This window comes from Rhinichthys klamathensis, unplaced genomic scaffold (genome assembly GCF_029890125.1).
Source record: "Rhinichthys klamathensis goyatoka isolate OS25496 unplaced genomic scaffold, OSU_Roscu_1.1 h1tg000569l_1, whole genome shotgun sequence".
Taxonomy (NCBI): Eukaryota; Metazoa; Chordata; class Actinopteri; order Cypriniformes; family Leuciscidae; genus Rhinichthys; species Rhinichthys klamathensis.
The window spans coordinates 468854-494500 of record NW_026607035.1 but is presented as its reverse complement, the minus strand read 5'-3'; the positions used below and the strand labels follow the sequence as shown (position 1 = coordinate 494500).

Genomic DNA, 25647 nt, shown 5'->3' with positions numbered 1-25647 from the left:
ATTATTGATCTGGGTGACATAGGACCATTTTGAATGTGTTCCTTAAATAAATTATACAGGTTATGTGTTATATAAATCTGGAGAACCCTTACTAAAATTAACAATGTTTTGTGACACTAACCAAATGGTAATAAATTATTGTAATCAATCCACCATAAAAAAAACATGGTTTCTACACCTTTACTATAATAAAAACCATGGTTAATTTAGCAAATGTCCTTAAAAGAACAGCTCATCCAAAAAAAAAAGAAAAGTTCTCTCATTATTTAGCCTACTCACCCTCATGTTGAAACTGTATGAGTTTCTTATGTAGAACCATAATTAAGATATCTTGAGAAATGCCTTATTTGTTTTTGTTTTTCTCATACAGTTGTTTTATTCCCAACATTCTTGTGTTTCACAAAAGTAAGTTAGACATTTATTTTTGGGTCAGCTAGGCCTGTATAAACTCAAGAAGATAGAAGATAAAACATTGTCTGGAGGGTTTGAACCAGTGTGCCTTTGAGCAGAGTGTCCATGTTCTGCCTCTATTTCACGTGTATTTTATGACAATACTCACCATCTGAAGATCGTGTGGCTGGATAATATTTAACGTTACTCCCAAAATGCCTGGATCATGAAGGAAACACACACAGCAATATTAGCTATTTGTTTTTACTTAGGCTACTAACAGAGACATTTACAAAAGCTTGCAAAATTGACTCACCAGCTCCAAGACAATAACGTTAGGCCTAACTTTAACGTTAAATCCCGCGATCAACAATTTAAAAGCCTAGTTTGCAGATTCTTCTAGACTCGAGTAAAGGAGTGTGGTTCGAGTTCTTCTGTCTAAAGAGACAATGTTCTCAGTTCACTCATTGTAAAGCTCCAATGCTGAGTTTTATTTTATTTTTTTATCATAAACTAAGTTAGCTGACAATACACATGCTAGCTCAGCACATAATTAGCCTAATACATTGGAATACCGTACTAATATCAATATTTCTCTAATCGCGTTTAGATTCTCAATTTAATACACTATATTTTGATGTATTAGAATTTGTATAAAATAAAAAGTTATTTACGTTACCTTCCGTAGATTGCAATATGTCCATTGTTCGTTGTCCATATTCCTTGTTTGTTCTTCATTTACATCCCGCAACTCGCTCAAAATAAACATTTAGCAGTCCGATGTAAAATAATCCATGTTTTAAACAATGTAAAAGCCACAAAACCGAAGTAGGTCCCGAGCAGGAGCACAGACACCCACTCACTTCAACTGACGTATTCAAACTTGACTGGTAAAGGCGCGCATAGTTGTCATTGGCCAGATTCCTGGATGACAGTCAGAATAACCAATCATGCTCAAAACAACTCGGAGAGACAGCCAATAGTGTGAAAACATTGCAATAACAGGACAATATGAAATGTTTTAAAAGAAAGAATAGGAAAAAAATATACACGTGCTATTTAGTTGTATTTGTAGGCTGGCTGTTATATTTAATCAATTGTTTAAATGTGTTTTCATTGCAGTGCATGATTAAAAATGAAAGATAAAAAATGAAAGATAAAAAATGAAAGATTAAACAGTAACTTGTATACCATATATAATAACATTTATTTATCACTGTTCTGATAAACAGCAATTTATCAGAACAGTGCATAATGAGTGTCCTTACATGCAAACCGAAGCATTGAGAACTTTGTAAGTGTATAGACAGTTTAATAAGAAGATACTTTACACAGACAGTACAGTTAGCGCATACAGACAGGAGCCATCTTGGAAAACAGTCTCGACCAATCGAACCACGAGAGTGAGCGAACAGTACGTGTAGATATTGAAGATAAGATAAATTATATTTATTTTTTTATTTTCTCTGTTGCGTTAAGTGCTTCTCTTATGCGAGACTGTTTTCCAAGATGGCTGCTGTCTGTATGCGCTAACTGTACTGTCTGTGTAAAGTATCTTCTTATTAAACTGTCTATACACTTACAAAGTTCTCAATGCTTCGGTTTGCATGTAAGGACACTCATTATGCTGCCGTGTTAGTGTGGGGCTAATTTGAGCCTTGTTAATGGTATTAACTAGCGATCTCTTTTTGCTTACTCGATGCCCAATATACTAGCGTTATAAGCTAAACTGTTTTTAGAGATAAAACTCTTTACATTCGATTATCATGAAAACAAATCTCAGGGAACGATTTAGTCTGTACCAATGTGTTATTACACCCGAGGTTCATTTTGCGCCGGAGTTCTCCTTTAAGCCTGTAGTCCAGACTAAAATGCACGTTTGAGCTGTATTACCTGAAAGCAACTTGTAGGCTATACTGACATATCTTATGTCAGTGCCATTGTTTTGTCTCAAGATGCACACCAGTAATGTTTTTTTCTTCTAAGGTACATTTTTAAAAGCTATAATTGAATGCCCAAATTTAACTAAGGCCTAATCCTGGCTTTATATCTAAACCCTGTCTGTGAAACCGGGGGTTAGAAATTAAGGGGTTAACCCTAACCTTAACCCTTGTCTACAGACTTTTATTTAACAGCATGGATACTCCAAGGTGTTGACTGCAGTGGTTAGGTCTTTAGCATTGATAAAGGACAAAGATCTTCTCACTGTGACAGTCTGTAATGTATTTTAGCAATGATTGTTTGTAAGGATTGTCCCTAAAATAGAGCTATTGATGCATTCAAGACATGTCATAAAGATCGTATTTACGAATTGAACACACATGAACGCCACCACAATGATGAAAATAGGAAGTTATTTACTGTAAAATTAGGATATTTTTTTTACAGTGCAGTATGAACATCTGTTCTGAACTAGTTCTGGCTGTCAGTGGACGTTTAGATAATGGCCAGATTGGACATCTTTTATTTACGTAATTTATTGACTGTTTCTGGATGTCAACGGACGTCCAGATTATAGTCAGTATGAACGTCTTTTCTCAACTAGTTCTGGCTGTCAGTGGACGTTTAGATAATGGCCAGATTGGACATCTTTATTCACGTCATTTATGGACCATTTCTGGATGTCAACGGACGTCCAGATTATAGTCAGTATGAATGTCTTTTCTCAACTAGTTCTGTCTGTCAGTGGACGTTTAGATAATGGCCAGATTGGACATCTTTATTCACGTCATTTATGGACTATTTCTGGATGTCAACGGACGTCCAGATTATAGTCAGTATGAACGTCTTTTCTCAACTAGTTCTGGCTGTCAGTGGACGTTTAGATTGTGGCCAGATTGGACATCTTTATTCACGTCATTTATGGACCATTTCTGGATGTCAACGGACGTCCAGATTATAGTCAGTATGAACGTCTTTTCTCACCTAGTTCTGGCTGTCAGTGGACGTTTAGATAATGGCCAGATTGGACATCTTTATTCACGTCATTTATGGACCATTTCTGGATGTCAACGGACGTCCAGATTATAGTCTGTATGAATGTCTTTTCTCAACTAGTTCTGGCTGTCAGTGGACGTTTAGATAATGGCCAGATTGGACATCTTTATTCACGTCATTTATGGACCATTTCTGGATGTCAACGGACGTCCAGATTATAGTCAGTATGAATGTCTTTTCTCAACTAGTTCTGGCTGTCAGTGGACGTTTAGATAATGGCCAGATTGGACATCTTTATTCACGTCATTTCTGGACTATTTCTGGATGTCAACGGACGTCCAGATTATAGTCAGTATGAACGTCTTTTCTCAACTAGTTCTGGCTGTCAGTGGACGTTTAGATAATGGCCAGATTGGACATCTTTATTCACGTCATTTATGGACCATTTCTGGATGTCAACGGACGTCCAGATTATAGTCAGTATGAATGTCTTTTCTCAACTAGTTCTGGCTGTCAGTGGACGTTTAGATAATGGCCAGATTGGACATCTTTATTCACGTCATTTATGGACCATTTCTGGATGTCAACGGACGTCCAGATTATAGTCAGTATGAACGTCTTTTCTCAACTAGTTCTGGCTGTCAGTGGACATTAAGATAATGGCCAGATTGGATATCTTTATTCACGTCATTTATGGACTATTTCTGGATGTCAACGGACGTCCAGATTATAGTCAGTATGAACGTCTTTTCTCAACTAGTTCTGGCTGTCAGTGGACGTTTAGATTATGGCCAGATTGGACATATTTTTTTAAGTCATTCATCGACTAATTCTGGATGTCACCGGACGTTCAGATTATAGCCAGTATGAACGTCTTTTCTCAACTAGTTCTGGCTGTCAGTGGACGTTTAGATTATAGCCAGATTGGACATAATTTCTCATTGTCATTAATCAACTAATTCTGGATGTCAATGGACGTTCAGATTATGGCCTGGACGGACGGACGTGATATCAACCTGTTTTGTATGTCCACAGACGTCGCTTGCTCAGTCCTGTGAATCTGAATTGGTTCATGCATTGGGCTGCACTTTTGTTTTGTGAGAACAGAATTATTTGGGATAATGTTGCAGTAAAATTTTTTGTCGATTCATTAACCAAAGCTGTATTATGACTTCAGAAGATTTGGAATATGGCCTTTTTTTATTGCCATCTATGAACTGTTATTGAATGAAAGAAAATAGTAATGTAATTGAAATGTCAATGGTATTTTATTATTCTGTATATACTATTATAGTTCTTATTTTAAATAGCTTTTAGTTTTATATTTTCAGTTATCATTTTAATTTTAGTTGAATTTTTAGTAATTTTTTGTGCTTTTGACATTTTTGTTAGTTTTTCTGTCTGTCTGTTTGTTTGTTTGTGTTCAGTTAGCAATTTTAGCACTTATTTCAGTATTTAGTCAAGATTTTCATCTAATATTTACATTTGATTTAATTACAGCTTTATTTCAATAACAAAAAAATATTTGGTTAGCATATCAACATTGATCACAATATACTTTTTTGTTCCACAGGAGAAAGGCATACAGGTTAATTTGTCTGCAACCAAATTCCCTTTGTTTACTTTACCTGACAAATAAGGTGTGGTTTTCTTTTAAATACTTCTGAATAGTTGTAGTTTTTCCCAAGAAGTATCAGCGTGCACTGCAAGTGCAGGCTTGTGTAAATGGTCAGGTTTGCCTTGCCAATTCATGCGCATGCTGGATCAGTTTTCACTTCAATTCATCTCAATTGTTTCTATAATTTGATGTTTTGCTAAATGCAATATCACATGTCTCCATTTTAAAGGGACATTTTCAGTCTCTTTGTAAGTGATTTGTTAAGGCTGCACTGAATTGTGAATTGCAGAATCACTGTGACGGCTCTCTGCTCTATGGACTTCAGCAGGTTTCCTCTAGACACACAGAACTGCTCTCTAGAGCTGGAGAGTTGTGAGTATGACTGTCTGTGTTTGAACGCATGTGTACATGTACACTGAATAGTAAGTACTGTCAACAAAGTACAAGGAAATAGTTAGTCAAAGCACTTCGCTCTCAGTATATCTGTAAATATATCATAAATGTACTGTTTGTTAAAGAGACAGTTCACCCAAAAACGATTCTGTCATCATTTCATTCCAAACCTGTATGATTTTCTTTCTTCTGTAGTAAACCAAAGGAATGTTCACACTGCTTGTACAAAAGTAAACTTTGTTTTGAAAGATCTTTTTTTTGTTTAAGAAACGAATACTTCTATTTAGCAAGGACACATTGATTTGATCAAATGTGACAGTAAAAACTTTGAAACTTTCTATTCATCAAAGAATCATGAAAAAATTATCGGTTTCCACAAAAATATTAAGCAGCACAACTGTTTTCAACATTGATAACAAGAAATGTTTCTTAATTCAGCTAAATCTTTAGCCTATTAGAATGATTTCTGAAGGATCATGTGACACTGAAGACTGGAGTAATGATGCTGATAATTCAGCTTTGCCATCACAGGAATAAATGACATTTTATTCATTTTAATTGTAATTATTTTTCTCAATATTACTGTTTTAGTGTGTTTTTGACCATAGAAACGCAGCCTTAAGCACAAGAAACTTCTTTCAAAAACATAAAAACCTTTTTGTAGCTTAACAGCTACTGGTTGGTCACAATCTTCTTTCATTATATGTCAAAAGAGCAGCATAAATATTCCTGAAAACTTTTCCTTATGTGTGAAATAGACAAAAGATCGTCCTACGTGTTTGGAACGACATGATTATGATGACATAATCTTTATTTTTGGGTGAACAACTTCTTCAATAGAGTGCAACAGTCGGGTTCCGGAGGTAAAAACTCCATTCATTTTCTATAGGGACACTGAATAAACCTTAAAAGACAGCCTTACTGTGAGCAACGAAGTTGTTAATCGGTAGAATTTGCTTCTGTTGAAGCCGTCAAATAATCGTGTTTAACAATGGAATTTATGGTGAAAAACGACATAGCCCATGATGCTGTACAGAAAATTCCACCAATCATAGAGAGTCAAAACAAGCAAGCCACGCCCACTCAGATGAAGTAATAGAGTTGGTCTCCCTACACTCAAAATATTTAAATATTCCAATATGCATATTTTGCAATAAACTTAATAAACACAGTCTTGCACCTTTGAATTTTTGTCCGATTTTCAAATACTTTTTTGCTTCAAATCAAAGTTTGTAATGTTATGATTTACCTCGTAGCTGGTTGGCTTGGTAACGCTTTAACGAAGGCTTTTTTTAAAATCCCAATGGGAGAAATGAATGGGAAAAAATACTTCTAGAACCAACGCCACTGAAAAAGTGGGAGGGCACTGTTGCACTCTATAGAAGTTTCTGGATTGCAAGTGGTTTATCATATTACCCTTCTTTATTTACTCACTAACAATCATATTTAATCTGATTCATTGTTGCAGATATAAAAGAATTGCATAGATGAACTGGTTTAAAGTTGCATACAGTATCTCTGTCTCTTTCACACATAACACACAGAATTACATGGGCCTCAGCTTCAGGGGAGAGACGACGGAGATAGTTTTGGATGCTCTGTGTTTTCTCCTCTGAGGGGTGCCGCCCATGTATCTTCAAAGAGAGTTCGCTGTCTCATACATCCCTACTCCCCTTCCCACGTTTCTTTGCTCTCTTGAAGACGCGTACAATGAGAACGACCTCATGCTCTATTGGAAGAATGGGAACGATTCATTAAGGACTGACGAGATTGCACTCTCGCAGTTTTTTATTGAAGAATTCCACCCTTCCTACGGGCTAGCCTTCTACAGCAGCACCGGTATGTCTGCTTCACTTTCTCCTGCATGCTTTTATTACCGTAGTACCATGTGGCTTATCACAGCGAATCAACATAGAGTCCAGAGAATGAGATATCCCAGCATTCTTGGCTGAAACGGTTGGATATATGCAGAGTTCTTCCTTCTTTTGCCTTAGATTTCTTGGGTTATTCTCGGGTTTCTCAACCTGTTTCCCCAAATAGATATTCGATTATAGGCATGCAAAACGTTGTTACTAACTTTGGTATTTAAATGTTGAAATTTTAATAGAAAACATTAAATTCAGTTTTGATGTGCCAGAGTTAACAAATATACACTACTGTGCAAAGGTTTAGGGTAGGTAAGGTTGTTGTATATTTTTAATCAGCAAGGGTGCATTAAATTGTCCAATAGTGAGTAGATACTTTTACATTGTTACAAAATATCTATTTCAAAAAAGTTTCCACAAAATTATTAAGCAGCAAAACTGTTCTCAGCATTGATAATAATGGGAAATATTTCCTGAGCAGAAAATCATTATATTAGAATGATTTCTGAAGGATCATGTGACACTGAAGACTGGAGTAATGATGCTGATAATTCAGCTTTGCCATCACAGGAATAAATTACATTTTAAATACATTTTTAAAATAGAACATTGTAATACTATTTCACAATATTAGTGTTTTTACTATATTTTAAATAAATGCACCCTTGATGAGCATAAAATATTTAAATAATGTCCCCAAACTTTTGAATAGTAGTGTATGTGTATGTATAAAAATTTAACCCATGATATTTCTATTCAAAACTTGTTTTGTGCCAACCCTGTTTTCCTGAAAATACATTTATTTATTAATATTTTAAAAGTTATTTTACCTAAATCAACTCACATGTATGAAATTATGTCACTAAGTTCATTATTCTATTAAATATATTAAAAGTACGATCCCTCTCTTTTTTCTTTTCCTGTAATAAGGTTTAAAGGGGTCATGACATGGTTTTTTGTTTTGTTTTATTATGTTCCCTTAGGTGCAATTATAGTATTAATATAGTTTTTTGTACAAAAAAACTTTAAAAATGTAGTGATTTATGACCTTTTCCCACCCTGTTTCTCCCCCACTGATTCAAACAGTCTGTTTTGGAGGTGTTTCCCCTTTAAGAGTTCAGTGTTAACGCCCATTGTTATGATTGGCTAACGTCAGTGCTGCAAATGCATAAATTATTAACGTTAATCATTTTGTATCACATCATGTACACAATGCTCCGCCACGTGAAACTTCGGTCTTCCGATCTTTTACCATCGTGTCAATTCTCAATTGATTTTGATTCATATGCGCGAGGGAGAGAGGGCGAGCATGACAGTTTGAAGGCGCGCGCGCGGCCGGGGCTCTCTCTCTCTCTCTCTCTCTCTCTCTCTCTCTCTTTCTCTCTGTCTCTCTCTCTCTCTCTCTCTCTCTCTCTCTCTCTGCTCGTTCCTTTCAGTAACATGCGCTCTGTCACACTCATCTACATCACTCACCGAACAAATAAGGCTTTGGCGGGCTGCAAATAAACTGCATCCAACTACTTTCCCTGACGTCCGGATCGACGGCAGCATTCAAACATGTTGTTTGTCCACAGCCAGGAACAGCACATCTGCGTGGCATCGCAGTCATCTTGTAAACAGACCCACTCGCTGCACGTCAACGCATGCGATGGTGTGAGCTGAGGGGTGTTTGGTGTTTTTAGCCCCCAACGGCGCCTTCCAGGCACCGAGGGGATGGGTAAGTTTAGGGATGAGGTTAGGGTTAGCTGCCTGGAAGGAACCATTGGGGGCTAAAAACACCATCGAGCGAAATGAGGCGTAGTTGTCTTGCGCTGGAGGCGGTCATATGCAAACGACTGGTACGTCACTTCGTACCGTGACGTCACTAAGTTCAAAGGATCTAGAACGAGCTGTATTTAGAGCTTGATTAAATAAATGCTTCGTTTATAATGGGGAGGACGTCTTAAGCTATGAAACTTGCAGGAAGTTTTAATAGTACATAGATCTCTTATATACCAAAAGATCAAGGCAAATTCAGTTTCTCATGTCATGACCCCTTTAATATTGTAATATTTCTTTATTGCATTGATGGTTCCATAAAGAACCTTAAACATCCATGGAATCTTTCTATTGCACAAAAGGTTCTTTATAGTTGAAAAAGGTTATTTTGATTATTAAAATGTTCTACATACTAATAAATAAATGGTTCTTTTAAGGGCACAGGTTCTTCTATGGCAGGGCTGTCCAATCCTGCTCCTGGAGGGTCACCGTCCGGCAGAGTTCAGCTTCAACCGCAGTTAAACACACCTGAAGCAGCTAATCGAGCTCTTACTGGGACATATAGAAACTTCAGGCAGGAGTGTAGAGGCTAAACTCTGCAGGACAGTGGCTGTCCAGGACCGAGTATGGACACCCCAACACTGTGAAAGCCCCTTTTGGAAACGTTATTTTTAAGAGTGTAGGTTTAATCTCTTTCTTTCTTGTTCTCAGTATCTGTTGTAAATGTCCTGTACTCTCTGTTTCTATCAGGCTGGTATAACAGGCTGTACATAAACTTCATCCTCAGGAGACACATATTTTTCTTCATGCTGCAGACATACTTTCCCACAATGCTAATGGTCATGCTCTCCTGGGTCTCCTTCTGGATCGACAGGAGAGCTGTACCGGCTCGTGTCTCTCTAGGTAAACCTCGTCATTTTAGAATCCTATATCCATTAGCAACCATGGTGATTTCATTTAAAAACCTGTATTCTGTTTATTTGTTCTATTGAACTGGTCTGATCTCAACGTAAAGCCTGAGACGGGCAGTTTCTGTTAAATCACCCCAGGTGGATTTGTAATGAGCTGTGTGCGTTTTACTGTGTTCTCTCTGGTTATAACAAGCACAAACCGGTTTAGAGAGAACAGAATTAAATTACCTCAAAAATACCTTGATACTCAGGCCAGCAGGCGTTAGACACCCAGCCAGGAAGTTGCCCTTTTCACACACGTCACTGACGTCATAGCACATGCCCACAGAGAGTCACAATACTGTGGTTTTTGGACAGGATGGAAGAATTCCCCACACACTATGTCTTCCTGTGTGTTTTCTTAAGAAGAAATATCGTTGCAACCTACAGTGTGTGAGTGATGCAAATGTGTACTGAATGTCATGCATTTCTCACACTTTCATTTCCTTTTACACACAGTTTGACATCCATAATCTGGGGGCTCTTGTGTGAAATGTAATAAATGGAAACATTCTTTGCTTGAACTTTTGAACTTCTTCTTAACGTGTCATGGCTGTTACCCATAAAAGCGCTTCTCTTCCCCTCTCTTTTGATCTCCTAGGAATCACAACCGTGTTGACCATGACTACTATAATAACGGGCGTCTCGGCATCAATGCCTCAGGTGTCTTATGTGAAGGCGGTGGACATCTACCTTTGGGCCAGTTTTCTCTTTGTTTTCCTGTCGGTCATCGAATATGCTGCCGTGAACTACTTTACTACGGTGGAAGAGATGAAAAAACTTCAGAAAGGAAAGGTCAGGGTCACACACTGATCAGAGGTTACATATGGGAATATTGCTCTGCTAACTGTGACCAAGACTGAATATTCACTTTTAAGTTATACGTCGCCCCCTATGGTAATTTTAAGGCAACACAAATTCATTGGGATAACAAAAGTTTACTATGGTAACCATAGTTTCTGCCAAAATACTATAATAATAATAATTCATAAGTAATATAATATAAATAAATTGTTTATAATTGTGTTAACAAATTAAAACTATTTCATTGGTGTAACAAAACGTTACAATTACTAATTCGTAATATAATATGAACCATTTATTTATTTATAAATAAAAATTCTTTATAATTTTATTTACAAAATTAAAACATCTTAATGTGAATGTTATTTTATGAACAAAATTAAAATAACAGATTTAAAAATCTTTATTTTATTTATCATTAAAGGATAAATACTATATGATTATATTATTTATAAATTATAATTTATTTGATAAAAAAATAAAAACAACAGATTTTAAAATCAATAAAAATATTCTTAAATAGAAATATTATATGTATGTATTCATCCTTTTATTAACAAAATTAAAAGATAACACATAACAATAATATATGATGTATAAATAATAAATTATAATATAAATACTATTTATTATTAATAATAATAATACAATTATAAATTCATAAATAATCAAATGTATATTTTTATTTTCAATTTTATTAACAAAATTAAAACTATAAAGAGATTTTGACAGTGGTTGAAGGAAACCCCATATTAATTTATATTAGTTTTACAGCAGTAACAACTCAGATCAAATGGGTTAAAAATGGCATTAGTTTACTTTAATGTGCAATTTTAAAATAAATTAATATTTTTTTTATCATTGTTATTTTGTACTCCATAACAGATATTCTCTTTCTTTTGCTTCCTACCAAAGCTTCCCGTTTCTTACAACGCATCCCAGGCTATGGCCTATGATGGCTGCTTTCACGATGACATGGATGTATCGCCTTTCCCCGAGCTCCCCACCACACCCAGCACCACGCGGACCATCCCGGCCAGGGCCTCTTCTACTGACCCGCCACCCACCGAAGGCACGAGACTTTGGAGGAAACGTTCAGTGCGCAAAAACATCCGATTCATAATGAGCAACAGCTACATGATCGACTCGTACTCCAGAATCCTCTTTCCAGTGGCATATCTTCTCTTCAACATCATCTACTGGTGTATCTACTCTTGATTATGTAGCTTGGGATTTTCTGATCATTTGCTGTAATAAGTCCAGGATAAGCCACAGTGCTGTTATTGCACGAGACAAATGGACAAACGATTACAATAAGCACAAGTGACCTGACAAAGTGGACAGTGTTGATAAAATGCTACCCCGGAGAAAGATTTATGTGGACATTAGATATGGTTTGTGTGTAAAAACTCTCTTAAGAGACCTTTCAAACATTTTTTATTCCTTATACCATTTGAAGCAATGTCTTTCGTCATAAATGAACTCTAAAACTCAAGGAGCATGTTCATCTCATTTAAGGATATACTGTACAAATGGCTGCTTATAACTTTTCTTATGAGATCCATCCACCATCCCAGCTTTATCTATTTAACTCGGGTCTCTTTCTCAAGCCACCCCATGTGGAAACCAAGACAACCTGCTTTATATGCTTAATAATTATATGAACATGTGAATAAAATAAATCAAATAACCACCCTTCTAGTTCTAGTCTTGTACAGTACAGACTTTTGACTCGGTATAAAGTTTGGGCCATGTTTTTCTGGTAGAACAGGAAGTGATGTGTAAAGGGACCAATCACAGTGACCCATAACATTTACACTACCGCTCAAACGTTTGGGGATGGTCATATTTATTAAATGAAAAAAGTCTCATATGCTCACCAAGGCTGCATTTATTTGGTCAAAAATACAGTAAAAACAGTCATTTTATGAAATATTACAATTTAAAATAACTTTACTATTTTATCATATATTTTAAAAAGTCATTTATTTATGCGATGGTAAAGCTGAATTTTCAGTCACACTTCAGAAATTCTAATATGCTGATTTGTTGGTAAAAACTTTTTTTTTTCAATGTTGAAAACAGTTTTTCTACTTAATAGTTTTGTGGAAATCATTTCATTTAAATAGAAATCTTTAGTAACACTATGAATGTCTTAAAAAAAATCTTATATGAATTGAAAAAACATACATGAATTGCATATTGCAGACTCACAGATACATAAAATAATGTAATTGAACCATAACAATAACAGTTGCGTGGCTTTTTTTATTCTAACTACTTACCCTAGACCAACAGATATGTTTTTTTGTTGGATTAAAAGGTTTTATGTTATGGTAGTAGCTTCATTAAATAATTTCATTGATTAAAGTGCTTCATTTGAAGTAATATATATATCGTTTCTGATGTATATACAACACGCAATACTTTAAGTAAACTTAAAACATAATTGAAATACAGTTTCTCGTTAGACCATTAGACATGCCTGCACACACACTCATGCCCATAGATATCCATAATAAAGGCTAGATGTCTCGTCCGCGCTGCAGGCCAATGGGGGTCGACGTCCGCACCTGGCGGCCATCTTGTCACAGGCAGCTCGCTCACTCCTAACATTGTGTTTTAATGGTGCATGTACTTTTTAAATAACCATAACTTGCTCAATTTTCTACCGAAACGGTTTGGTTTGTTATAAACGTCAGAGATGTAGTAATGACACTGCTTACTTATGAATAATAAGTGTATAAATAAATAATCATCCAGAATTATAGCCACGTTACTAACGTTTGTAAGAAACCAAACCGTTTGTAAATCCGTCAAGATTTCAACGAGATAAGAGTATTTGTGTTCGTGCTGATCACTCATCTTACATCCGGTACCACAGAGCCCGCCAGAAAGCTTGCCTGTGACAAGATGGCCGACGGTAATGACGATAGAGACTCCGCCGTAGACATCTAGCCTTTATTATGGATATCTATGCTCATACCGACTGTGGTCAGTTTATTCAGTATGACCTTTGACCCCGGTACTGGTCATTGATCTCATTCAATACCACGTCAGAACCTGAGATGGGCACTTCTGCTGCAGTTATTATCCTGTTGTCCATCGGGTTGTCTGCAATTACAGACAAAAAGCTTTTGCACGAATAGGAATTTCAGGTAATAAACGTATGCAGAAAGATTATTCACACGCATTATTAACTCAGCCCGTCTAGCAGGAAATACTCACCGATGCCCATAGGCACATCAAATGCCAAACTGTCATGGTTCAGGAAAGATAATCTAGAATTGTTAGAATTCGATGAGTGGAATGAAGTCTTTTCCTTAGAGGCTTTGTTTATCTTCTGAGTTGCCGTGCGACTCCATTCTGTTGCGTCAAAGAGAAAAGGGCGGCAATTAGAGAAATACGTCACATAAAAGTAAGTCAGACACACGCATGACCTTACAAAGGCCTCGTACCTGAGTTTTCTAACAGTCTCAGGCTGCCACAACACAGGTATGTCCTCCATTGTCGTCTGACGTTCTCTTTCATTGCGCAATGGAATACGAAGATGAATAATCCTGTGAAGGGAAGGGTGTATTCTAGTGTCAACATGCCATCAGAATGCTAAAAATAAACCCTGACGTGTCACCTGATAATATGATGGATTCCAAGACACTGTGGGTTGCGTTATCTGATTAAAGTAGCACCTGAAGACAACAACCCTGACAAAATGGACAGTGTTAAAAATGATCACTGTTTACTAGTCTGGATTAAGATGATTGATTGACCGATTGATCGATTGATACACTACCGTTCAAAAGTTTGGGGTCATTAAGATTTGTTTCAAAAGAATTTAATGCTTTTATTCAGCAAAGAAATTTTAATGAAATCTGAGAGATTTCGGTCTCTACGTTGACAGCTACGCAACTACCACGCTTTGACGCTTTTATTTACATATACATATTGATCAGCGAACATAAACAGAAGCTCAACCGAACCTGCTTGACACAAGAACAAACCTGATGTGCGAGTTGATGAATGTTTATGTTTATGAAAGCCTAAATTCAATCTGTTCATCATATAAAGCGATCGAGTCTCTTCAGAAAATTTGGAGTAAACCACTCGAATCATATGGATTAGTTTTACAATCTCTTTATGAACTTTATGAAGCGTAAAAGGGGTAGTTGCGTGGACTGTCAATGGAGGACAGAAAGCTCTCAGATTTCATTAAAATATATTCTTTTGTGTTTCCAAGGTGAAAGAAAGCCTTACAGGTTTGAAACGACATGAGGGTGTTTTAATTTTTGGGTGAACTATCCCTTTAAGCACAAAATCAGCATATTAGAATGATTTCTGAAGGATCATGTGACACTGAAGTATAATGCCTGCTGAAAATGTAGCTTTGCCATCACAGGAATACATTTCTTTTTAAACTATATTAAAATAGAAAACAGTTATATTAATTTGAGCTCTTATTGAATCTTATATTTATAAGAGCATCAGAAACATTACAAAAATCCCAAACATTTGAATGGTAGTGTAGCATGACCCAAAAAAACGTTGCTTTAAAGGAGAACTCCGGCGCAAAATGAACCTTTGGTCTAATTACACATTGTTACCTAGTCAATGACAAATAAAAATCGCTTGTTAATACCACTAACAAGGCTCAAAATAGCCCCACACTAACACGGTAGCATAATGAGGGTCCCTACCTTCAAACCGAAGCATTGAGAACTTTGTCAGTGTCCAGACAGTTTAATAAGAAGATATTTTAAACATACAGTCAACTTCGCGTATACAGGCAGGAGCCATCTTTGAAATACAGCCTTTACCAGTCGATCTACGAACGCCGATCCAAGTGCGCTGGTGAGATGTGAACGAGCTATAAGTTGTGATAAGGTGAGCGCGAACAGCAGGCTTGGATCGGCGTTCGTAGATTGATTGGTAAAGGCTGTATTTCAAAGATGGCTTCTGCCTGTATACGCGAAGTTGACTGTATGTATTAAATATCTTCTTATTAAACTGTCTGGACACTGACAAAGTTCTCAATGCTTCGGTTTGAAGGTAGGGACCCTCATTATGCTACCGTGTTAGTGTGGGTCTATTTTGAGCCTTGTTAGTGGTATTAACAAGCGATTTTTATTTGTAATTGATCTATGCCCAATATACTAGCGTTATACTAGCTTTATAGGCTAAACTGTTTTTAGAGATAAAACTATTTACATTCGATAATCATGAAAACAAATCTCAGATAACGGTTGACTAGGTAACAATGTGTAATTAGACCAAAGGTTCATTTTGCGCCGGAGTTCTCCTTTAAAGCCACTACACTAAAGCCAAAAAGTGAATTGAATTAATGAATTTAAACTGTATTCAATTAAATAAAAATATAATCTGTAAAATCTTAATTTATATTAATTTATATTCATTTATTTCTATTGTGGTTTCACAATAAATTGTATTTATCTTTTACATTCCTAAAGAACATAATTTGTCAAATCTTTTTTCCCCCTCAAATTTTCTAATGACACCTCTTGCGGTCCTCAGGCCCCACGTTGAAAGCCACTGGCTGAAAAGTCATTTCAAGTGTGAACATTTTTTTTTGAAAAGTTTTTGAAAACGCACTTTTTTACTTTTCTTCATAATAACTTTCTGATGAATAGTGCACAATAATACCAGGCGATTTCTTAAAAAGAGTACATTTAGTCTTCAATGGTGGAGCATCTGTGCAAATTGAGACCAACCTTGTAAAGTGTTAAAAATAGCAAACAGGTACATGAAGGCCAGGTTAACAGGACCCCAGGCGAAGAAAGCGAAGGCCCAGGTGAGGCCCAGAAGCACGGAGAGTCCAGCAACACTGCGCACCTCCTGCCAGCCGCTGCGATTCTGCACATTGTGAGGGTTCTGCTTCTTAATGCGACACAGCTGGATCATCACCACGATAAACATGGTGAAGTTCAGCAGGAAGACGAGACAGAAGTACGGCACCACAGCAACGTAGAAGACTACTTCTTTTTTTATCCAGCAACTGTAGGGAAAAACTAATTTTATAATAACAGTGTGACAGAAAACTGTAAGGTTTAAGGTTTAACTCTAAAATAAATGTATTTATATGTATATTGTATATATATATATATAGAGAGAGTTCAGATGCAAAAACCTCCTCTAAGTGCCATCTGAAATTTTCTTCTAGAATGATCATTTTTATCAAGCTAGTATATTTAAGTTCAGTAATTACACTTAAATGACAATATAATTTTCATTGTCATTTAAGTGAAATTACTGAACTTAAATATACAAGCTTGATAAAAATGATCATTCTAGAAGAAAATTTCAGATGGCACTTAGAGGATTTTGCATCTGAACTCTTCATATAAATACAATATATATATATATATATATACATACATATTAATATATATATATATATATATATATATATATCAACTTAGTCCTAAGAAATATAGGAATTGTTACTCACAAATCATCTGTTGCTCCATCTACATACTTTCCATATGTCACAAGGCCATAGTTGTTTTCGTTAATGGCTATGACGATTATGACTACGATGAGAGGAATGCCTTTAAAGAAAAAAAATTATGATGTCTTATGCCCTAAGACAGGCTAAATAATTTGAACAAAGCAGCCTTCAAAACTTGTGCAGATAAAATGTAACTAACAGATCAGTCACGTACCCCATCCAACAAATCCGATCTTCAACATAAAGCGGGAGATGTAGGTGTTAAACACCTTCACGATGGCCAGGTACATGTGGACGGCCTCCAGTGCCATCCAGGTAAAAGACGCCAGGAGGAAATAGTGCAGGAAAAAAGCAGTGGAGATGCAAAGGCCCAAGGCATCTGGGTACAGAGCTAGCCAACTGTCCAATAGGAACACCAGGTTGAGCAGCAGCAAGGCCAAACACAGCTGGATAAGGATCTTAGATGGGATGTCTTTGCGCAGTTTACTGTAGAGAGATTAAAAAAAAAAGATGTTATCTTTTAAACATACACTACCATTCATAAGTTTCATAAGAGTCAAAATGAATAATTCAGCAAGCATGCATTCAAAAGTAACAGTAAAGACAAAAAAAAATCTATTTGAAATAAATGCTGTTCTTTTGAACTTTCTATTCATCAAAGAATTCTGAAAATCGAATAAAAGCAGACTTAGTGAGACTTCTTACTACAATATTAAACAAGCTTGGTTAAATGGTGGATGGTTAAAAGTTAAATGGTGACACTCTATTGGTCAAAAGGATCCTTACCCAAAGGCCAGATAAGTGAGCAGGGTGATAGACAGGAAAACAGCCGAGATGCCACAGCCTATGTTTGTAATGTATGTCAGGATGATGAGATGCTCTGGAGGGATGGGAGTCTTGGAAATGTCCTGTCAGGCAAGATTTAACCAAACACAATTATGGCATCGCAAAGAATCTAAACGTCATGTTACACAAGGATATGTCAAGGGATGTAAATTCTTTGTGCTGTTAACTCACTAGCAGAATACCGAAGCTGGTAAGGTGATTGCAGGCGCACTGCGTTTCTTCATCAGAAGAATTAAGCACACGGCACCCAGAAGAATTCCAGCCGCCCGAGCTACCTGCAAACAGGCCACCAATGTTTAAAACACACAGACTTGGAGTCTATTCTGTAAAGAAGAGAACATTAAAACACAACTTTTACCGTTAAAGGTAAAGTCCCAGAATACACAGGAAGCTTCATAGCCAGACTGTGGAGGAAGAAAAAGAGAGTAAGACAAGAAAACAACATTGTATTGAAGTATAAACCTGTTATTAGCTGTGTCCCAATTCAGAGGCTGCGTCCTTCGAAGGACGGCGACTTCAAAGGCCACGCCTTAAATGTCCGCGAAGGCCGGACCGACGGTTGTTAAATGGGACGGTCTAGCCTATGGAGGACTGTTCTTGTGCTTAGCAACTTTGACAGCTGCCGTTAAAAAAGTTATATTCAACTGTCTGGGTTCACAACCTGTCTAAATATGTTCACCATGGTCCATTTATGTAAAGTATAAACTATCTATTAAATCTCATGTCAGCATTTGAACATATTAAAAACATTTTTTAAAAATAAACATTTATATTGTTAGATTTTCTTACATTTAAAAGTGTAATCTGGCATTTTATATAATTTAGTGTAATCTGGCGTGCAATGACTCTTGGGATAGATTCAAAGAAGCATGCATTTGTAAGCCTCAGCAAATACAGCCTTGGAAGGATGCAGCCTCTAAATTGGGACGCAGCTATTGTGTTTGTTAAATTATTGTTTCAATAATTGTGAATAATATTAATGTTATTTATTTTTACCGGAATGGGCTTTGTGTTTCGTATGGTTACCAGCACGTCCTTCTGTAGACCAGAGATGCTCAGGTTAGCCACACTGCAACCCAAAATCCCACTGTTTAGTTTACGTCCTCCCAGTGATTTGTCCTGTATTTGAGAGAAATACAAAAAGAGTTCAGATATTGATTCAGCTGAATTAAACTTAAGCTTCCTATGTACAGCAATAGAAGCAGATTTTGTTCTGAGATGTGCTAGCAAGATAATGTCTAGACTGTGTCATCGATCATATCATTTCAATCGAAAGCATTGCTCTGTATCAGAAGATGCGCCTGCCGCCCAGACCTGGAAGAAGCTGCTCTTCTGGAAGAAGTTGAACTGGACTCTGGATGCGAGCTGCTTCTGGTCTTCAGTGAGGTTCTGCGTGAGGGACGCTGGGAGGGTGACTGAACCCAGAGTAGTGGACCCAACCCTAAACGCAATGTCTTCAGTCTCCAGGCCAGGGTTACTTCGAATCTGTAATGCCAAACATACCATAACCAAATCAGGTACTTTACTAAAAACTAAACATTTTATTCGTCACCATTTATTGTCACTTCATTTGTGTAGTGTTGTATATATGGCCATGATATATATAATATAGAAAGTGATTTTTGTCAAAAGTGCCTGTAATAAAAGCAGTTAATCTGGTAAAGTCCGAATCTGGTCAAATTTAATTTAATTTTAATAGTAAACAAATAGTAAGTAGTTATGGAAGCTTGTTTCCACTACAGAATAAAACATTTTAAGAGATAATTGTGACTTTTTATCTCACAATTGCGAGTTTACATCTCTCAATTCTGACTTTGTTTCTCAGAATTGCGAGATATAAAGTCGCAACATGCGTGTTATAAAGTCATAATTGTGAGATAAAAAGTCGCAATTACCTTTTTTATTTTTTATTCTGCGGCGGAAACAAGCTTCCATAAATAATAATAGTAAAGCACTTTTAAAAAACTACAAATTAAAAGAAACCTATTATTAAGAAGTTAAAAAAAGAAGAAAATTTATAGTAAACCCATTGAAATTATTATATATATATATATATATATATATATAAACTTTAATATAATAATAATTTTTTATCTATCTGTATTTTTTCTTGTATTCTACAGCATTTATCAAAACAGCAACATATCCATTATCTAAAGTCTGTAAGATGAATCAGAATAAACTATGAAGGAGATGTTACCTGCAGGTTACCTGCATCCATTAAGTAGAAGGACGTCTCCTGAAAGTTGGCCCCATCAACTTTCTTCACTGCCAGAGCCAGTGATTGTGAAAGTATTGACTGACTCGTCTCTGATACAACCAGTTTAAGACCCACTGTGTCCACAATGCTAATGGCCCTATAGTAACCGGAGGCAAACAGCTTGGGTGTCAGTCAGACTATATTTAATAGTGTATTCCATGTACAGCTAAACCAAAAGTGAATAGTTCAGGTAAATATACTTTCTTGGTTGACATTATAAGACACTCAATACTTTATTGTTATGTTAGAATAAATGGGGCGCTCTTGCACATGACACAGATCTTTTTGTAGAGGGCATCTCACCTATTTGAGAAAGGAGTTATTACATCTACAGGAACATCAAGGAGGTTGTTGACAATATTGACGGAAGTGTTTGCCAGAGCCAGGCTGACATTGGGCCCAGACAAAAGTATCTCAAGCTGTGATAAGAGCTGCTCCACCTGAGTGGCGTTTAAAGATGAAGCATTTGCACTCAAATTCAACAGTCCATCAGCATCTAATGTCCCTGATGTGTTCGAGGATCCTAAACCAAGAGGAAAGGGAGACAAAGCGAAAAAAATTCAGCCGATTTATGACAGTAACAAGGAGAATCTCTAGAGACCTGTCAGTTTTGTCATTACTGTAATGCGAGAAAAACATTTTATTTGCTTATTTGTCATTACAATAATGTGACAATTTCCTTTTCTTCATGAAATAATATTTTATACAAATTTTGTTTTTACTTAATGTTCTATATTTAGACTGTGTATGAATGCACACATACAGTACATGTTCTACATTACCTGAGGTTGTTACATTAGCAGGTGAAGTTGTTACATTCACAGAAGGCTTGATGGATGTTGTGTTTGAGAGCGTGGTACTTGTAAAAGATGGAGGAGTTGTGGTGGTGTCTCGGGATAGGGTTGCAGATGAATTACAGCTGCCATTTAGGGGAATGACTGTACTTACGCCCTCTGAGCTGTACAACGAATAATAAATAAAAAGCATTGTTAAAAACATTAAATGCGTGTTTTTAATCATTTAAAATTTTGCACATTGTTAACATTCACACATATATTACATATATGTATATTACTTGTATATTACTACTGTATATTATATGTATAAAACAAATATCATGTATAAAAATATATCTACATATATGACACATTATATGCAAAGACAAGCATTGAGGTAGCTCTACTAACCAGTATCCGTTAAAGTTTTCTCTGTTTGACTCATTGCAGAAGACTTCAGAACTTGTATTCAAAGATGGCTGCCATTTGAGATCTTTTAAAGGATTCGTAGAATTATAAGAGCAGATTGCTGAAAATCAACATAACCACCACATCATCAGATATATTCAGATATACATTCGATATATAACTATGTTTACAGAAGACACTTACCCATTCTGCTCACAACTCCGCCAAAGCTCAAAGAGTCGTTATGTGGTTCTAAGATGGCCTTTAGAGCTGCGTGAATTTCACACAAGTCCATGGCTGTATCTAGTTTAACTATAATTTTACAATTACCGGTAATCCTGGAAAAAAAGGAGCAGTACATGAACCACCCAGCAACTTGAAAACAAACTTTAATAGAACATAATGCTGCAATGAGACTCAACATACTTGTCACAAATCACGTTTGAATCCTACATGAATCAAAATTGCAAATAGTTAGGAGATCTGAACCATTCTAAGACTGAAACATCTTACTTTTATCATTGATATGAAGATATCTTACCTGAAGGTGACTTATGAAAGTTTGTGAAACATTGCAAACATATCTAAAATGGAGAAGAGAAAAAGGAGTGTTAACGTACTACATTCAATAGCTATTTTTATAGTTCCTGTAGTGAAAATGGTAGAGTATTGTGCTGTACTGTGCTAAGGTTGTGAGTTCGATACTCAGGGAACACACACACAATGGTAAAATGAATGCATCATAAATTACATTATCTGACAAATAAATGTACATTTTTATTTGAAAAGATAAAGATACAGTAAGATTTGTCTAACTTACGACGTGTTTTGGCATGTAGAGTTTTTCAAAAAATGTGCAATCTGTTGACAAATAACAAAAATAAATATATGGATCAATAGTACTATGACAAATCATAATGCAACTCATAGACTAATTAATTCAAATTCAGGCATCTGAATTCAACACTACGTGTTACTTACTTGGCTTTTAGGGTTGTCCATTACATAATTCAAAGAAATGTTCGTGTAATAGTAAAAATCTAAAATAGAGGAAGAAATGTACCGGTAAGTATAACCTTTGACCTTAATATTTACATTCTACTACTTTCTACTACAGACTCTTTTACATGATAAACTTGTCTTACCTGAGCTTTTGCAGTATGAAGAACAATAACACGGCGTTACTTTACGGAAAAACAAAAGAAAACGTAATAAATAAATCATGACACGCGACCGATCATAAATGTCTAATTATAAAGATCTTTAAAGTATGTCACATTTCTGAGTGACGAAATGAATCTAAAGTACACAGAAGGTTTATGAAAGAGAATAAAGGAATCCTTACATGGAGTATGACAGACCACAGGAACACCAGTATCCAATGGAAAAATCACATTTGGACTGTTTCCACTACGAAAATAAGTACAATAAAATGAGACAGGATATAAAGAAAACTAAGCATGTCAAAATTATTGTTTAATAAAAAAGTATATGTTGTACCCTACTCAAATAAGCAGGATACAGATCCCCCATCCTTTCCAGTTTGATTGTAAACTTACCATGAGATGTTCGGTGGTGCTGCTCTAAATTCATCAAGTGTGATTGATTGATTACATTTGTCGTATTGTCCAGCTGAGATCTGTGTAATGTTATCTGCACACACACCTGCCCAAAAACATATCCATCTCACTCAAATCTTCACATCTTTTAGATTATGTGATATTAAAACAGTACAATTTATTAGTATTTTAGTACAAAACAGTATAATAGAAGCACATTTTCCATTTCTATACTAAAAGAATCATACTATATCTGGTGGAAATCGCAGTCTATGTCAACATTTAAAAAAATTACACAATTCTATACATAGCACTTTTATTTTATATAAAAACAATATAAAACATTAATACATTAAGCAAAAACTTGATGTATAATAACCAAAATTATTAGTGTTATTAAAAGACAAGAATTTTACTAACCCACTGTTTCTATTGGTCCCACCACACTGACATTGATGTTCGAGTGCATCCCTGTCAGTGTATTTCTAAAGCAGCAAACATTGTCAGGAACACTCCAGTTCAGAAGAATAAAGCATTGTGCAATCCTGTCAGAAAACACCAGGATGAAGAAAAGTTTATAGCTTAAAATCATTTCATCTATTGCTTAAATATGTTTGATATGGAGGAGATAAGCATTTGATACTGACTTTGTAATATTTGTTTGATCACATGTGAGCTCCATGACCTAATATTGGAACATAAAAGTAAATGTGCATTCATATTATATGAAATCTGATGAAATACCAAGGTAACTGATTCAGCACTTACTTCAAAAATCCTGGGGTCTTTTTCTGAACTGCTTAAGTTTTGAGTTGCATTAACACATGCATTTAGTTTGAGTCCGATAAGCTCCTTTAGCTGAAAAACACATTGCAGATGACCGAGTTAAATTACCGCTTTTCAAAGAATGACAGAAAACGGTAAAGCATTTACATATTTTCCTATAGACACTATAATTGCTTTATATATTCTCCAACCGTTAACTCTCATTATTAACAGTTTTCAATTAAATTACATTTAAAAATGCAATATATAGTTATTGTAAAATTGTACATTTTAATATGTTTTCAATATGATTAAACAGTTATAATAAATATCAATGATCTAGGAAATGCCCCCCTGGTTTCACAGACAAAGCTTAAGTCCAGCAAGCAATTTTGCCTTTAAAAGACGTCTAATAGCCTTCCAAACACAGCCCTGACGTCTAGGTTAAAACGAGGCAAAATTTGGGCTGTCACTGTCAGTGAAAATTTTATAGACTTCTAACCATAGCCCAAGCATAAGTCATCAATTAGATAACATGTTAAAGAAATTAAACCAAACACCTTGTAATCACTGTTGACTTGCTTGATGAAATATCATACATTTCGCAAGTTATTTTGGCAAAAACGACATGTACCCAAATTCAAGGTTATTTTGGCTATAGAAGTGGGTTACTCATAGCCGGACTATATCGGGTCTATAGTTTACCTAGACCCGCTTGCTGGTAGCTTAGTCTCGGACTAAAATGCATGTTTGAGGTGTTTTAACTGAAAGCAACTTGAAATATCTTAAAATATGTCAGTGCCATTGTTTTGTCTGAAGAAGCAAACCATAATGTTTTTTTAAGGCCTTATCGTGGCTTAATCTAAGCCCTGTTTGTGAAACCAGGCCAAAAATAAATAAAATAAAATAAAAATAAATAAGATAAAAAATAAATAAATAAAAAAATAAAAAAATTAACAATTTTAAAAACAAAAAATAATAATAAAATTAATAAATAAAAATAAATAAATAAATAAATAAAAAATAATCATAAATAAATAAAATAAAATAAAATAGCTGAGTCAGTATCATTCCTGAACTTACTTGTGTTGTGACATTTTGTTCACTTTGGGGTGTTCCCATTACCTCTACAGATGTAGTAATCCAGTAAAATACTAACAAAGACCAAAAGAGTCAGTTATGCATTGTATTCCTTCCATTTAACAGGAAAATGTGCCATTATGTTTGTTGAAATTGTAATATTTACCATCACAGCTTTGAGAAATGTTACATGGTGTGGATGCTGTAACTAAACAAGAATAACCTAATATTAGATAAAGGGGGTTAAAATAAGATAGAAAGTTCACACAGAGATAAATCTTTACATTATGTCTTACCGGTCGTGGTAAATGTTTGGTTAATGGTTGTCATCAGTGGTGTTGTATCATTTGTAGAGGCAGAGGATGATGGTTCGGGCTTGAAGATGATATTGGCAATGAGTCTATTAATATGGTGTCTTATAACATACAGTAGGATGGAAATGGAGCGTTTGTGCTAATAATGGTCTATTTGTAGTACTTACTGTTTCTGTGAATGTTGTGGAGTTTATGGTTGATTCAGATAAAGTTGTGATTTCAGTGGATGTGGAGATAGGGGTTGATTCAGATAAAGTTGTGATTTCAGTGGATGTGGAGATAGGGGTTGATTCAGATAAAGTTGTGATTTCAGTGGATGTGGAGTTTATGGTTGATTCAGATAAAGTTGTGATTTCAGTGGATGTGGAGACTGTGGTTGATTCAGAAAAGGCTGTGTTTGCAGTGGATGTGTATGGTGTGTTTTCCGTAGTTAGATCAGTGCTGTTTAATTTCGTCGTAAG

The 25647-nt window shown here is 35.6% G+C and overlaps 2 protein-coding genes and 2 long non-coding RNA genes across 4 annotated transcripts in view; 1 reads left to right on the top strand and 3 right to left on the bottom strand.

The window, feature by feature from the left end:
- Positions 1–12013, top strand: part of gabrr3a (gamma-aminobutyric acid type A receptor subunit rho3a) — a 32583-nt gene extending 20570 nt beyond the window's left edge. The window contains exons 5-9 of the mRNA XM_056239641.1: positions 5235–5317; positions 7040–7177; positions 9712–9864; positions 10513–10706; positions 11631–12013. Of these exons, the coding sequence (XP_056095616.1) occupies positions 5235–5317; positions 7040–7177; positions 9712–9864; positions 10513–10706; positions 11631–11933 (871 nt within the window). The 3' untranslated portion in view covers positions 11934–12013. The remainder of the gene's footprint in view (positions 1–5234; positions 5318–7039; positions 7178–9711; positions 9865–10512; positions 10707–11630) is intronic.
- Positions 12014–12682: 669 nt separating this feature from the next.
- LOC130074110 (uncharacterized) lies at positions 12683–13213 on the bottom strand. Its single transcript, XR_008804412.1, has 2 exons — positions 12956–13213; positions 12683–12924 (listed from the first exon to the last, which is right to left on the bottom strand). It is a non-coding gene; the product is annotated as an uncharacterized LOC130074110 (long non-coding RNA).
- Positions 13214–13695: 482 nt separating this feature from the next.
- Positions 13696–25396, bottom strand: LOC130074123 (adhesion G-protein coupled receptor G2). Its single transcript, XM_056239666.1, has 25 exons — positions 25354–25396; positions 25169–25247; positions 25039–25080; positions 24876–24946; positions 23796–23885; positions 23675–23712; positions 23448–23572; positions 23028–23133; positions 22777–22878; positions 21673–21806; positions 21472–21589; positions 21067–21242; positions 20588–20807; positions 20225–20381; positions 19339–19509; positions 19021–19143; positions 18383–18428; positions 18196–18299; positions 17965–18086; positions 17393–17664; positions 17179–17278; positions 16442–16725; positions 14174–14275; positions 13944–14081; positions 13696–13829 (listed from the first exon to the last, which is right to left on the bottom strand). The coding sequence occupies exons 2-25, from the start codon at positions 25200–25202 to the stop codon at positions 13720–13722; spliced, it is 2985 nt and encodes a 994-aa protein (XP_056095641.1). The 5' UTR covers positions 25203–25247; positions 25354–25396; the 3' UTR covers positions 13696–13719.
- Positions 22286–22665, bottom strand: LOC130074111 (uncharacterized). The gene is made up of 3 exons (XR_008804413.1): positions 22614–22665; positions 22450–22508; positions 22286–22329 (listed from the first exon to the last, which is right to left on the bottom strand). It is a non-coding gene; the product is annotated as an uncharacterized LOC130074111 (long non-coding RNA).
- Positions 25397–25647: the final 251 nt, after the last annotated feature.

Bases quoted from the DNA above. Each gene is read 5' to 3' on its own strand.
- LOC130074123 (XM_056239666.1), bottom strand. From the start codon at position 25,202: ATGACAACCATTAACCAAACATTTACCACGACCG. The intron at 22,879-23,027 runs GTAAGTTTACAA...TTATTTTCGTAG, and splicing joins GCACCACCGAACATCTCATG to TGGAAACAGTCCAAATGTGA. The intron at 16,726-17,178 runs GTGAGTAACAAT...TTTTCCCTACAG, and splicing joins GATGGAGCAACAGATGATTT to TTGCTGGATAAAAAAAGAAG.